The 15,199-nt window shown below is 40.5% G+C and overlaps 2 protein-coding genes across 4 annotated transcripts in view; both read left to right on the forward strand.

Moving 5' to 3' along the window:
- The window catches only part of pdlim5b (PDZ and LIM domain 5b), a 35,974-nt gene extending 21,361 nt beyond the window's left edge, over nt 1-14,613 (forward strand). The window contains exons 4-14 of one of the 3 annotated variants that reach the window (XM_085413890.1): nt 3,232-3,268; nt 6,285-6,307; nt 7,247-7,273; nt 7,585-7,739; nt 8,544-8,571; nt 10,873-11,036; nt 12,253-12,433; nt 12,619-12,799; nt 13,167-13,287; nt 13,361-13,476; nt 13,590-14,613. In XM_085413890.1, the coding sequence (XP_085270016.1) occupies nt 3,232-3,268; nt 6,285-6,307; nt 7,247-7,273; nt 7,585-7,739; nt 8,544-8,571; nt 10,873-11,036; nt 12,253-12,433; nt 12,619-12,799; nt 13,167-13,287; nt 13,361-13,476; nt 13,590-13,679 (1,123 nt within the window). In that variant the 3' untranslated portion in view covers nt 13,680-14,613. Of the gene's footprint in view, nt 1-3,231; nt 3,269-4,944; nt 5,463-6,284; nt 6,308-7,246; nt 7,274-7,584; nt 7,740-8,543; nt 8,572-10,872; nt 11,037-12,252; nt 12,434-12,618; nt 12,800-13,166; nt 13,288-13,360; nt 13,477-13,589 lie in introns of all 3 variants that reach the window. The other 2 variants (XM_085413891.1, XM_085413889.1) reach the window with 2 other exon arrangements.
- Nucleotides 14,614-15,053: 440 nt separating this feature from the next.
- Nucleotides 15,054-15,199, forward strand: part of bmpr1bb (bone morphogenetic protein receptor, type IBb) — a 57,129-nt gene continuing 56,983 nt past the window's right edge. Inside the window, exon 1 of the mRNA XM_085413895.1 lies at nt 15,054-15,165. The gene's annotated coding sequence lies outside the window, so the exon portion shown is untranslated. The remainder of the gene's footprint in view (nt 15,166-15,199) is intronic.

The raw sequence follows: 15,199 nt of genomic DNA on the forward strand, positions 1-15,199 counted from the left end.
CAGTTTGCTCTGGGAAAAGGCTGACAGAGTGAATCCGCCCAGCTGCCCCAGTCTGCGACACTGATATCGGATACATGCTGCCTCATTTTAGGCTGGTTTCTGTTTTTCATGGACTGTGCTGTTTGATCTTTAGACCTTTTGCTGTTTTCCTTGGCACAGTGTGGTGTTTCCTTCATAAGCAACTATAGCCTAATGGTGCAATGGAATAGTACACTGGAAAATAAGCATACTGTATATTAACTGTTAAGTGGAAAACCGTCAATGCAAGTAAGGGCACAGATGACATCAACATCTGGTTGAAGGGTGGGGCTCTTTAATAACCTGGTTTTGGCTCAGTTATTGCACTTCAGCACAGTCAGAAAGGAAATGCGTGAATTTGTTGACTATTTTCCTTATAAGGGATGGCAGCGAAAGGAAGCGAGCCAGAGGACATACCATAGCTCCTGGTCCGGAACCAGCCTTGCTGACTCACTGTCTGTCTTTTTTGTTTTATCTTAATGAGGCATAAGAGGCACATTGTCTTCATGTTCAGACCAAATATAGGACACATTGTTAACGAATGCCTCTGTCTGTATTTGAATCTTAAGAGATCACTAAGCGTGTTTTGTGCTTGTCATTATTTATATATGCTGTTACAGTGGTGGTGGCTCAAGATAGCCAAGCATCAAATTATGAAATTAAGAAGGATATGTACAAGTAATCACTTTAGACTGCTCTAAGAGTCTTTGTATGATGTCAGTGAGAGCATATATCCCTCATATGATGATCGCAGCCGTACATCTCTGGTTTATGAGGGACAGCCAATCACAAGAAAGTAATAGAAAGATGCATAAAACAGTTTCTTTCAGACAGAGAATGAGCTGAAGGGCTGCAGCAAGGCTCAGCATAAGATCAGTAAAGACTATTGTGAATTGTAAAACATGCAAGGTTATTGATGTAGACTCTAAAAATGTATATGCGTAAAGAAAAGAGCTTAGTAGGGTCCACTTTTAAAAGCCTTAAATTTACCTAACAAGGGCTTACAATTGGTTAGTTTTGTTTGACGCTAAGAACTGTGCTGGTTATGATATTTGTACATACATGATGCAGATTTCAATGTTTTCCTAAACATCTTGAGAAAAAGAGATTACTCTCTTCTCCCACAGCAGCTAAAATTATGGCAGCTGCTTTGGTCATAAGTACAAATCAAATCTATCCCACACTTCAACAGCAGGCTGCAGAAGAAAACATGCTTTAAATTACAGTGAGTTCACACATACTGCAGGTTTTGCTTGTTGCTTCACTTACACATGATATATATTTGTTGTTAATCACTGTGTTGAATATTTCCTCCTCCAGGCTGCTATTTCTTTGTATCTATTTGAATGCATAAAAAGCATGTTTAGGTGCCAAAGACATTGTTATCACACATTGTGATTATTATCATTAATACCTTTACTCTGAATTGGTGCAAAGTGATCTTTGTTTTTAAAGAATATCGTTTGGGTTTTGAAGAGTTTACAGCTTGGGCAGTAAATTACAAAACTTTTTTTAAATTAAATTTTCCATGCAGCCATTAAGTTTCTACATTTAGGCCTGTATAAAATTCTGTGTAAGCCTTTGTTTAATTAAATTCCCCATGTTATGGTTTATTTGTTTCTCTGCATTAACTCTATTCAGCAGGTACACTGTAACCGCAAACTGTTCTCAAACCGTGTGCTGAAACATGACGTAATCTGATGTGCACTTCCTTAGAAATGTAACAACACACCACATCAACACAGTCTGTTAGAGGGATAAATGTTTGCACTGGCGTCAGCCACGTGCGTAGGCTGCATAATAGGCTCTACATAGAGAAACTCTAAATTAGGGTTTAGCAGTAATCAAATTCAAATTTTATTTGTCACGTACACAGTCATACACAGTAGTGAAATGCTTGGACAACTGCTCGTGACCTAAAGAAAACAAAAAAGGAAAAGGCTATGAATAAGATAGGAAATAAATATGAAAAATTAAAAAGGGTAAATTTAACTAGGAAGGAATAAAATATAAATTAAGGTTAAAAATGAAATAACTGTACAACACAAATTAGAATGAAGGGTAAATTTAACTGGGAGAATAAGATAAAATATATAAATTAAAGTTGAAAATAAAATAACTGTACAACAAAATACACAATATACTGTAGAACTATATAAGAATGTATGAAGAAATATAAATAAATATATACACAATAACAGCAGCTGTACAAGTATTAACCGGAAATGAAGAATATAATGTCCAGTGTTGTGCAATCCACATTATGTCTTGTGCAGTGCAAATATGCTTAAAGTGATTTAAGTGATGAAGTGAAAACAATGTCCAGTGTGTGTGTAAGAACTGTATGTGTGGGTCAGTACTGTGTGGTGGTGTGATTGAGAGACCGTATCGCCTGCGGGAAGAAGCTCCTCCTCGGTCTCTCTGTGTTGGTCTTCAGGGAGCGGAATCGCTTTCCTGACCTCAGCAGAGAGAACAGTCTGTTGTTGGGATGGCTGAGGTCCTTCACGATCTTCCTGGCCTTGGTCCAGCACCGCCTGCTGTAGATTAAGTGCAGGTCAGGGAGCTCGGAGCGGATGGTGCGCTCAGCTGACCGCACAACCCTCTGTAGAGCTCGTCTGTCCTGTATGGTGCTGTTCCCGAACCAGGTTAAGATGTTTCCCGCCAGGATGCTCTCTATGGTGCACGAGTAAAAGTTCCTGAGCACCTTGGAGGGTCATATTCAGCTTGTAAATATTCAGTAGCGGTCATATTCATGCTTGTAAATCGCGCTATTTTTAGTGAACTTTATGGTTGAGAGTTGTACATGAGATGTCTATACCGGATGTGCATTTTGCATTAAATTGAAGCATGTGGATAAAGTGCATATGTCTGTCCTTTGAAGTGATTCTCTTTTCCCACCGTGGCCTTTGTTGAAATTGATATTGATTATGCTTTTACACCTTCTCCAGAAATTCTTAGGAAATCCTCTCTAATCCTAAGAACAGGTCTGAGAATAGGGCCTTTGGAAAAAGACAGAGACGTGAAACATAAGACCGGTGTTCGGCAGCTCATAATGAAACCTATTAATTGTCCACAAACAAATTAAGCCCCGACTTGAACCATGTTTTTCTATTACACATTTAGTAGGTCTAGTGAAACCAAGTCAATTGCAAAATGATGCTGAAAAGATGTTTAATGAGCACTGATTAAATAATCTTCTTTCTGTCTTTTCAGGCCCTCTGCTGCCCCTTCTAAAGATGGAGTACCCAAGGTATGAAGGAAAATACACTGAACAAAAATATAAACGCAACACTTTTGTTTTTGCTCCCATTCCCCATGGGATGGACGTAGAGACCTAAAATTCATTCCAGATACACAATATAACCATCCCTCCCAAACAGTGGTCACAAATCAGTCCAAATGTGTGGTAGTGGGCACATCTGCTATATTGAGATAATCCATCCCACCTCACAGGTGTGCCACATCAGGATGCTGATCTGACATCATGAGTAGTGCACAGGTGTACCTCAGACTGCCCACAACAAAAGGCCACCCTGGAATGTGCAGTTTTGTCTCACAGCAAAATGCCACAGATGCCACAAGCAATGAGGGAGCGTGCAATTGGCATGCTGACAGCAGGAATGTCAACCAGATCTGTCGCCCGTGCATTGAATGTTCATTTCTCAACCATAAGCCGTCTCCACAGGCGTTTCCGAGAATATGGCAGCACATCCAACCGGCCTCACAACCGCAGACCTCGTGTAACCACACCAGCCCAGGACCTCCACATCCAGCAGGTTCACCTCCAAGATCGTCTGAGACCAGCCACCCAGACAGCTGCTGGAACAATTGGTTTGCACAACCAAACAATTTCTGCACAAACTGTCAGAAACCGTCTCAGGGACGCTCAACTGCATGCCCGTCGTCCTCATCGGGGTCTTGACCTGACTCCAGCTCGTCGCCGTAACAGACTTGTGTGGGCAAATGCTCACATTCGATGGCGTCTGGCACGTTGGAGAGGTGTGCGCTTCACGGATGAATCATGGTTCACATTGTTCAGGGCAGATGGCAGCTGAGAATGTCCCAGTTCTTGCATGGCCAGCATACTCACCGGACATGTCACCCATTGAGCATGTTCGGGATGTGCTTGACCGGCGTATACGACAGCGTGTACCAGTTCCCACGAATATCCAACAACCTCGCACAGCCATTGAAGTGGAGTGGACCAACATTCCACAGGCCACAATTGACAATCTGATAGACTCCATGCGACGATGTGTTGCACTGCATGAGGCAAATGGTGGTCACACCAGATACTGACCGGTTCTGGGTCCCCAGACCCCCAATAGCGCAAAAAACTGCACATTCCAGGGTGGCCTTTTGTTGTGGGCAGTCTGAGGTACACCTGTGCACTACTCATGATGTCAGATCAGCATCCTGATGTGGCACACCTGTGAGGTGGGATGGATTATCTCAATATAGCAGATGTGCCCACTACCACACATTTGGACTGATTTGTGACCACTGTTTGGGAGGGATGGTTATATTGTGTATCTGGAATGAATTTTAGGTCTCTACGTCCATCCCATGGGGAATGGGAGCAAAAACAAAAGTGTTGCGTTTATATTTTTGTTCAGTGTATTTGCTATATAAAATAGATTAGCTTAAGCTATTTTCATCTCTATTTATTTATGAAATAGTATAGGTTTACATGCAAGTAAGCATCCTCGCTGTGCCCTTCTGAGATTATGTTGATCCACAGTTTTGGTTTGGCATGTCCAATGGCCCAGAGCACCATTTTTAACCTATATGACACAAACAAAGTGTGTGAAAACAGTTTATTTACATGTTGTGCTGTGCTGTTGGGAATGCTGTTTCAGAGTACATGCATGGGATGTTTTGTTGTGAACTTGTTTGTGCATGTTGTTTGTCTTCACTTTCATGCAGGATGAACCTCAAGAAATCATTAAGCCCGTTCCAATCACTCACCCTTCCCCAAGCACCACATACACCAAGCCAATAAGTCAGGCCACTCCTGCATACAACAAGACCGCTCGTCCATTTGGCGGCAGCAGCAGTGGGGCTTCCTCCTCACCGGCTGCTCCTAAAGTCGCTTCTATACCCTCTGAGTCATCTGCTTTTACACCAGCTGCCCCTTCCCAACTGCCGCAACCTCCGTTTCCGCTCAGGTCGAGCCAAGCTGCCACAGACTCTGCTCCAGCCAGTTCAGTTCCCAAACCCAGCCCTGGTCGCTCCACCTTCACGTCCTCATCCACCTCTTCCTCCTCATCCAACTCCTCCTCTCCTGCCAGAATGACAACCACCTCCTCCCATCCTAACGTCCCACAGCCCTCTGTCTATAACACACCTATTAACCTTTACTCCAATGCCAATGCTTGTGAGGTGGCTGTCGGACAGAGGCGAGGTCTTTTGGAGAGCCAGGGAGTGTCAGAGCATGTTAATGGGTATGTACCATTTATCAATCTAAAAGGAACTAAAGGTGGAAACTATTATTTACAAATATAAACACAATATGTGCTTCAGTAAACCACAGACATCGTAGTGTCTCAAATTTCCTAAAATATTGCCTTGAATGAATATGAAATATCTTAATCTGATTTTCCGCTCTTACCTCACTGGCAGCGGGAGCTCGTTTACACTTTACAGCTGTCGAACAGATACTCTATCTAAACTGCAGTACTTGCATCAACATTTGTTTTTAATTAGCTTAAATCCTTGCAGCTATGTACTTCTAAAGACCACAGAGGAAGCAGTTTGGCTGGATTGGTCTTCATCAGCAGGTTTTTGGATCAGTAGCCGGGCTACAGTAGCCTGATCTACGTTTACCACTCATTATTTTTTTCTGTCAAGTGAAAAAATATGTCATAGCGATGTGATTTATGTTACCAGAGTGCATACATTGGTGAATTTATTTTTTAGTATATAAACTATGGAAAATAACACACATTGAGGGCCATGATACTGAAGTACAAAATCCTTTACATGTAAAACTGCTTTCTTTACCATCTCGTCAGTCTTTTCTTTGCCTGCAATCTTGGACTGTTGGCCTCTAGAAGGTGTGTGTGTGTGTGTGTGTGTGTGTGTGTGTGTGTGTGTGTGTGTGTGTGTGTGTTAACCTGCATGTCTTCTTGTTGTGGTTTCTGTGGTTTCCTCAATGCACATTCTCTCAGAAGGGTGTTTTGAACTATACTTGTTCTTTCCGACTGGTCTATTTATGTTCCTTATGGGCTTCAATTATTTTCCATATACCCTTTCTTTACCCACAGGAGGAAGAAGAGACAGATACCAAGTTAGTGCAGTGAATGATAAAGTAGCTTTCTAACCATGTGGAATGTGATTATAGCCTTTACATCTCTCTACTTTATGATTACCGAAGGCATGCTGCTTGCACCTCTTTGACCTAATCCTCACAAACCTTATGTTTCTATTCATTAAATTACCATACTTGCTTATTTCAAGGTCCAAGGAACTGTGAAACCCTGTAAATAACCAATCTCTGATTCTAACCCCCACACGACACCCAGCCAGGAGGTCACTTCATACTGTTAATTATTATTTTTTTAGTAGCATCAGGCTCTGTGCTGGTTAATACCGTGTTTACACCCAGTGAAGTCTGGCCTGTCATCACACTGGGCCTCTTAAGTCACTCAGCTCTGCATCTGTCTGGCTCCATCTGCTACTGTGTTTATTCAAGGCCAATCAAATCACAGCCAGTGTATTGTGTTTTGGTTGAGAATAGCCTGTTTTGTGCGCTTTTTGATCGCACCGTGTCTCCTCTCTCTTGAAACAAACACATAGTGGAGCAGCTTACATAAACTTGGGCTTTTGACATTCAATCGACCCAAAGCTTAGACCAGTACTCGAACACTACACTTATTGTATTCCAGAGTGCGGTAAAATTAGTTTGGGTGGAAAAGACGAGCCCTTAATTCGAGAGCACATCACTCCCATCTTGTGGTGAATTGTGGTCATTGTCGTTTCTCAGTCACTCCCTGCTGTTAACATGCAGCCCGTGTGTTGAATTAAACTGTTTTTGGCTTCTCTTAACTCGTGTCATCAAGCATTAGACATTAAGCAGAGTTTTTAAGGACGTTTCATAGATTTTATTCACTGGCTGACTTTTACTCCAATAGTGAAATGTAGAAAAATCTGGGCAGTGCTTTAACTTTCAGATCATTTCTGTCCTTGTTCCTTTTCTCCTCTGTACATTCTCATTGCTCGCCTGCAGAACGTCACCTCCAGCTAGACCTCGGAGGTAAAAATCGAATAGCTTTTAGGTCACAGTGTGAAACCTGCATCTACAAGCTGCACCTTCTATTGATACTGACTCAGTACTGAGCTTTTTGCACATGTGTGCACAGCGTGTGTGTTGGTTGCCGTGATGGCAAGAGTGTTACACCTCAAGTGTGCATTTAAAATGGTTTGACTGTGTTAAATATTCGAACTTGTACTAAATTCATTATTTGTGTTATGTCGGGCAGAGATTATCCTCCTTGATGCATGTTTAAAGCACAAAAGTTTACCACGTCCTTAATATGATTTCTTCTTATTTGTTTAATTATAAAGGAAAGCCGCTGTGCAGCCTGAGAATCATTCATCCCCACTAAGTGATGCCAGCAAGAAGCGTCTGATTGAGGACACAGAGGACTGGCACCCACGAACAGGCACCTCCCAGTCACGCTCCTTCCGTATCCTGGCCCAGATGACTGGCACTGAGAACGGTGTGTACCAAAATAAAATGCTGAAACTAGCCGGACATTATTTTAGGAACCAGGAAATACTGTAAGGATCAGTTCAGTGTTAAATTCCAGTTTCTAAACCACTGCTTGTAATTGCAATTTAATTAATTGTATTATATTTATATTATATAGTATATTTATACTTTCTTTCAAGCTAACTTCTAGTATAATATTTCAAATAACAGCATTTTTATACTCGGACTTCTATTGCTGGTGTAGATTATAGTGATTTTGCAGCTTCCTCAAATAATAGAAAAAAGCTTTCATCACCATATGATTGATTTATTATTTCATATTACAGTTTTGACTGTAAGTGACATTTGATGTTACATGAGCAGGCTGTGGTTTGGGCTTTTCCTCCAGCTCTAAGGGTAGTGCGTGCAAGTGTTTGTGGATCACTTCAGATGCATGATGACATTTACAGTGGCTCACTTCAGTGAAGTAAGATCAGATGTCTTTTCCCTCTAATTTTGTCAGGCACACTTACCAGACTGGTGTGAAACACATGTGATTTGTTGTGTGTGGTGTGTCTGCAGCTGAGCAACTGGAGAATAGTTCAGGAAGTCTTATCACAAAATGAGCCTAAAATAGGTTCGAGTAGAGGTAAAGCTACAACCTTTAGAAAGCTGAGCGTAAAACCTGGCCTTGCCTTCCTTCAGAAGCTGATAAACTTTATGTCCACAGCCCCTAAATTATAAAAGCATGTGTCTTCATATATGTTCACTGACTATTTAATCCACATTCAGCTTCATTTTCATTGGTGTTTTTGGTTATTTTCTGTTGCAGAACAAACCCCAGACAACAGTGGAAAGAAGTAAGTACTGTAATCTTATTTGGTGTATGTTTGAGGGTCCCCCCCCCCCCCCCTCTGTCTGGTTTCATTTTTCTCACTGTCTGGGTGTCTGCGTTTTGAGTACTTTTGCAGGAAGAAATGCATCTGCTTTGGCAGTTGTACTGTTATAAGAAGTTCTTGATCACAGAGGTTTTGGATTCAGAATTGGCCCTCAGAATAATTGTATAAGCATACGGACGAGCCTGTGATTTAAAGTAAAGCACTGATTTCCTGATCTTAACGCTCGAATTATTCTTAATTTGGAGAAGCCAGTTTCAAAGCTCTTGGGGGGGAAGATGGGTGAGTGGAGACAGCCACTGGCTTAGCGTAGGCCGTGATTTCTACAGCTTTTCTCATGTTGAAGTTGAGTTAATCCGCAGTAAACACAGTCTGCCCGCTGTACCAGAACCCCAACCAACCAGTGTGTCATTCACTCTGCGCGTTGTGGGTTGTTAAATGGTACGTGGGTAAAAGCACCTCTGCCAAGAAGAGATTCTTGCTCTCCTTCTGTTAGTGACATTTAATTCAGAGAACTTTTCTTAAGGGAGAAGTGACTATTACACATCTGCTTTGTTTAATTAATAAAAGTTTATAAAGAGTAGGTTTTCTATACTTCCTTAATTCATGCCTTTGCTTCCTTGCTTGCATGTGTTATCTTTACTTAACTTAACCTTTCAACCTTTCCCTGTTCTCTTCTTTTCTTTAATCCTTTCTCGCGGGGCAAATCAGATTGAACAAGTTGGACCCAGAAGTTATAGGACACAAGTACAACAAGCTGAGAGACTGGCATCATGGCGTTTCAGCACGAGTGCTAAATGTGTAGTAGAAAAGGGTTTGTTTTGCTTAATGCTTTATTTAATTTTGATTTTTGATTAAATTTACATTGTCGGCCTTTGCGCAGCAGCATAGTTGCACCTTTCATTTGGCAAACTCTTTTAAAATGTCCAATTCTAAAGTAACACGAAAACACACTATGTTGCAAAAATAGTTTTAAAGTATATTTTTTCTGGTGACATGTAATTTAAATATGTAAATGATTCATGCATGGAAGTACATGTGTTTGACTGAACATGAAGCACAGCACGATTCTGTAGTGTATAGTATGCGTTTCTGTAGTGAGTTGTTCATATCTGAGCCTCCACTCTTAATCTTATTCCGTATCATTCTGAGCATTTTCTGTGTCTTTTTCTTGTATTTTCTATACTAACCTAAGTGATATTTGTCCACCTTGTATGATTTTACCTCAATAAACTTCTTTCTGTATTGCTCTTGATCTTTTTCCACTCTTTTCTTCTTTTATTCTTCTGTGATGGAAAAAGGCACTTTGCCAGTAAGAAATTTCCAGTTTTTGAATGTGTGTGATGTGAAAGAATTTTCTGTACATGAAGAATTTAAATTAAAATTTCCAGTCATGTAATAAAAACTCCACAATTCTGCACCTTGTAGGGCATTAGTTTAAGCACAACACAAATGCTAAATGCTCCAAACCAGTAAAATGACAAAACTTATGCTGCTCACACTCAATCATTTGGAAGTAGCTACGCAGCCTCTTAATTCCTATGGAAGCAGTAAGGATGTTTTGTTTTCTGCAGAACTGTATTGCATTACATTATTCAAAATGGCATCCAGTTTGAAACAGTTAACTATTCTTCATGATGCTTGTCACTAGAAGAACTTCTCGGTGTAGTTTTACTTGGATTGTTTTTTATGAGTTACTGGTCATTCAAACGGTAACACATTACAGACAGCATAAGACAGAGAAAACACATTGGATTATGATCAAAACTACAGATAAACATAAAACCTCAAGTCTGTTGTAACACATAGACCTAGTTGTTTGATAAGATTCAATGTGATCTGGCTGAAAAATAATCCAGATGTACAAATTGTTAACCTGTTGGAGCAAAGCTGGTCTGCCGAGTGATCGCTAACTGGGATCCCTTGCCGTCTGTCACTGTCTCTCCAACGGTTGCAAGTTTTCTTACATCAAGGTAGACGTGGTTAAAATGGTTCCGTACACACATTCATTTTCAGGTCAAAGAAGACGGTTGATTATGCAAATGTGAGCCAGTGACTCATCATACTGCTAGTCATTAAAGCTTAAGGTGAAAACATGGTTCAGGTCTAACTATAGGTTAGGGCCAAACAAGTAGTAGTTATGGGTTTATACTGCATCAAAAAGTCAATGTAATGTCCTCTGAAGTCATGGAGAAATTACCGTGCACACATGCGTGCGTGTGTTTGTGTGTTGCTGAATTATGACATATGTATATCTGTTTTTAGTGAGTCTGTTGAGAAAACCAATCCCACTGTGCACACCTCACCTGCAGCGAAAACATACTCCAAACCTGCAGTGGCACCCACAAATGGCAAGGTTGTCCTTGCTTCCTCATTTAAAAGTCCTGCAGCCCAGAACAAAGCCCCCTATCAGCCTGGAGCTCCATCAGGTAGAGTAACATCCTGTACAGAAATCCTCCCCTTTCTCTTCCTACTTCTGTTGTTTACAGCCACTTACACGGTTCTGCTTCTGCCTTGAACATAGATCACGTGATGTAGTTGTTGCTTCTAGCCTACAGATGGCAGCACCCATTCATCTTATCTGACACCAAGCTATTTAAGATTATGAGATCCATAACAGCCAGAGTTATTCAGTTAATGTGCTTAGATTATTGGCTTTTCCTAAGATCCCCTTAGCCAAATAGATTGTGAAAGTGATGTTTTATAGGTTTTAGAGGTTTTATTCTGCTCTTTAAATACAGAAAACCCTGGCATGAAAACTTTAGGAAGTAATGCAAATTTTCTTTTTGTTGAAAGGAATCAGCCTGTGATCATTATTATCAATCCAGCTGTATGATAAAAGCATGCTGTCGCACATGAACAGATGCACTGTGCATCCAAAAGTATTTCCCTGGAAGCCTTTAAAAACATCTGCTGAAAGGTTCCTCAGAGGGAGAGAGAGCAGGAGGCGACACAGTGAGGTCTTTGTTGACTGTTATTTATCAGATTAACAAGTGCCTGAGTTCAAGTAAACAAGCACATATCTGTGAAAGGGGGCCGAGTATGTGGAATGTGCCATGCATCATTCAGATTTACAGTGTTTATAAGTTAAATTTATCATTTTCACAATTTAAATTTCTGCACATCATCATCATCATCACATCAGAATCATTTTTCATTGTGTTTGGATTAAAAGCTTTTCTATGCCTGTTTTCTAAAGCTGTGAGGAGGGAAGAGATAAAATCACAGCCACAAAAACAGACTGAGGTGAAAGAGCTGCTGCCTAAAAGGAAAATATTTTCCCCAGCTTTAAAAGTCTCACTGTCCTTTGTGTTTAAAGACCTAAAAATCTCTTCCAGTAAGAATCAGTTTCTGTTAAAAACCGTTCTGTTTTTCCAGGTGTCTTGGAATTTGTTTGCCTCAGTAGGAAAATCACAGTTGGGTGGCTCTGTCCAAGCCTGATCTGTCATGGTTCAGGCACTGAAGTCATTAAAAAATTCCCATTCCTCATCCGACCACACACACCCCTAACCTCTTCTTTTCTGTTAACTGCATCTAGTAACTACTAGTTGTTTGTTCACTTTCATTTTGAAACATAAACCAGGACTTTATCTTTTTTCTTTTCGTTTTCTTCAGTCATCTGACCCATAGCTTTTTCTCATTTAGGTTTTCCTAAGGGTGGAGCACTTCCTTCATTTGGCAAAATCACCAATCCTGCTCCAAAAGGACCAGACCGCCCCACCCCGCGGCCACATCCTGAGGACCTCAACTCTCTGGTACAGCGTGCTGAGCACATCCCAGCTGGTACGCGGACCCCAATGTGCTGCAAGTGCAACAATATCATCAGGTACGTCAGAAAAACTGCATTCGGCAAAGGAGCTTTGGAACAGTAAAACATTCTTCATCAGCTACATTTACATTTAAATAAGTCTAAAGGTCTGTACAGCCTACAGCTTATTATGCAGAATGTTTATGTAAAACTCCTCAAGTGGTGCTTTGCTTATGTTTATGATCTGTGCTCAATCCCACCAGGGGACCATTCCTTGTGGCCATGGGTATGGCATGGCACCCTGAGGAGTTCAACTGCGCTCACTGCCGCTCCTCCCTGGCAGACCATGGATTTGTAGAGGAGGGGAACAAGGTGTACTGTGTGCAGTGCTATGAGCAGTTCTTTGCTCCCACCTGCGCCCGCTGCCAGCAGAAGATTCTGGGGGTGGGTTAAAGTGTCTTTGTCCGCTTTAACTAGAAACTCATATTACCCTCCACTCTATTCCAGGAAATGAAGCAAACACTGATCAAATCCACTGAAGTGTGTGTGATTGCACATTTAAAAATATACAGCACATACTGTGTGTTGACATATATTCAAAAAAAGAGCTGTAATATGATTGTAGCACATATACATATGTAAGCTGTAGCTAACTTTCCTTAATATTGTTAACTGTGTACAATCATGTGTTTATAGCAGGAGCTGCTATCCATCTGCTAACACTGAAATAGTCACTTTATTTTAATTCATTTTGTCGTGATAAATACAAAAATGATTCAAAAGTGTTTAATTTGATATCTTTTCTCCACAGGAGATCATGAATGCCCTGAAACAGACCTGGCACGTGTCCTGTTTCGTCTGCTCGGCCTGCCACCTCCCAATCAGAGGCAACACGTTTCACATGGAGGACGGACAGCCATACTGTGAAAAAGGTTAAGCGATGTTTTGTAAAGAAAATAAAGACAATGTCTCGTTCAAACAGACTAACATTTGCTGTTCACTCAGACTACTACAACCTGTTTGGGACCAACTGTCATGGCTGCGACTTCCCCATTGAGGCAGGGGACAAGTTCTTGGAGGCTCTAGGATTCACCTGGCACGACACCTGTTTTGTGTGCACGGTATGTTCAGGAGATTAATTCTCTGTGCAACAAGAGCTGGAAATCCACATAAGTAAATACTGCCAATGTCGCATTAAGTAAACCAACTATATTATGTTTGTTTCTCTCTACAGGTGTGCTCTACTAACCTGGAGGGTCAGGCATTCTTCTCCAAGAAAGACAAACCTTTGTGCAAGAAACACGCCCACACCGTCAACATCTGAGCTGACCTTCTGTGAATATACATAAGAGAGAGAGGGGGCATCAGTTTGCAGCAAGTTATATTTCAAGCAAATGTTAAATATGTTCTTGATTTAAACAAAAATAAATAAATAAACTGGATTACTGGCATTCTTTAATAATAATAATATTTGGTCAGAGATTCCACTGTAAGCTTCATTCTGTGCTCTAGTATTGGTATTAGCTATTATCATTAGTTATGTCACATAACTTTTAATAGAATATGCAAGAGTAAATTCAGTGCACTGTTGACTTCTTTGTCAGTTCCGTATCTACACCGATGCATTTTTAATACCCGTGTGGTGGTGGTGGTGTGCTGAAGATGAGAAAAAATTAGTTTACAGGGTTTAAAAATTAAGCTTATTTAACTTTAAATAATAATAAAAACAAAGTATATTTTCGACAGGGATCACTCAGTCTGGCAAAACAATGGGAAATATTATTAATAGTAATTTTTTAGTAAAATCTTTAAATGATGTGCTGTTTAGTTATCACAGTGAAATGAAAAAACCAGGCAGTAACCTATTAAAATGTGCAATTTATATATTGTGCGTTCATTTTATTATTGATGCATCCAGGAGTATTTTGAAAAAACTTGCTAATGTCAAGTGAATAAAGTAGGGACATCCAGCTGTTTCTGTTCATGTTGTAAAGTCTATACTTCAGTAGTTAAATGTTTGAATGAGCATGCTTCCAGTGGTATTGAACCAGCTCCTGGCATTAAAACACATTTTATTTTTCCTATTTTGTGCTAAACCATTCAATCACAGTTTTGTGGGATTTTCAGGTTACCAAAAAACAATTTTAAAATATATTTTCAAAAGTGGAGTTCTGCTGTCAGGTTTTGGTTTGTTTGTTTTGCACACCTTCTATGCATTCATTGAAATAAAACAGTCCAACATTGGCTGCCATGCATCATTTCAAAACCATGTTATTCAATTCTTTTGCACCGGACGCTAGATCAAAACTGTTGTTGTTTATGCTCTGTTTATGAGACGTTAGATGGACAGAAAGCATTGAGACGAGTGTGTGATGTATCACTGCTTGATATGTGTCTGCTATAACTATTATTATGAGGGGAAGCTTAAGAGGCAGGCAGACGGGCACCATGCACTTAAACTTCAGTAAGAAATTTAAGTAGCTTACAAATGTCTGTATAAGAATTAAAGAAACTATACTTGGTCTTCTGTCTTGTAACTGCTATAGGCTAAAAAGTGTGAGAGATTCAGGAATAACTGAAAACATATCCAGTGATATTCAAATAACTGCAGGAGCTCAGGTTATTGCCATTCTCCAAGACGTCAGAGGTGGGAGCTGTGGGACACGAGATTTAAGCAGCCTCCAAAAACTATCGGTAGCCTACACTTGGAAAACTCCAGACGTAGAGGCGCATGGGCACAAATAAGAGACCAGAGTAGATCTGAAATCAGGACCGGCTGGGATTTTATTGTGCAGCTTTAAGAAGAGACGGTAAGTATACTTTTGTTGTCTCTGTGGGAGCGCA

Source organism: Rhamphochromis longiceps, linkage group LG7 (assembly GCF_057381845.1).
Source record: "Rhamphochromis longiceps isolate RC_006_pf linkage group LG7, R_longiceps_female_GT1.1, whole genome shotgun sequence".
Taxonomy (NCBI): domain Eukaryota; kingdom Metazoa; phylum Chordata; class Actinopteri; order Cichliformes; family Cichlidae; genus Rhamphochromis; species Rhamphochromis longiceps.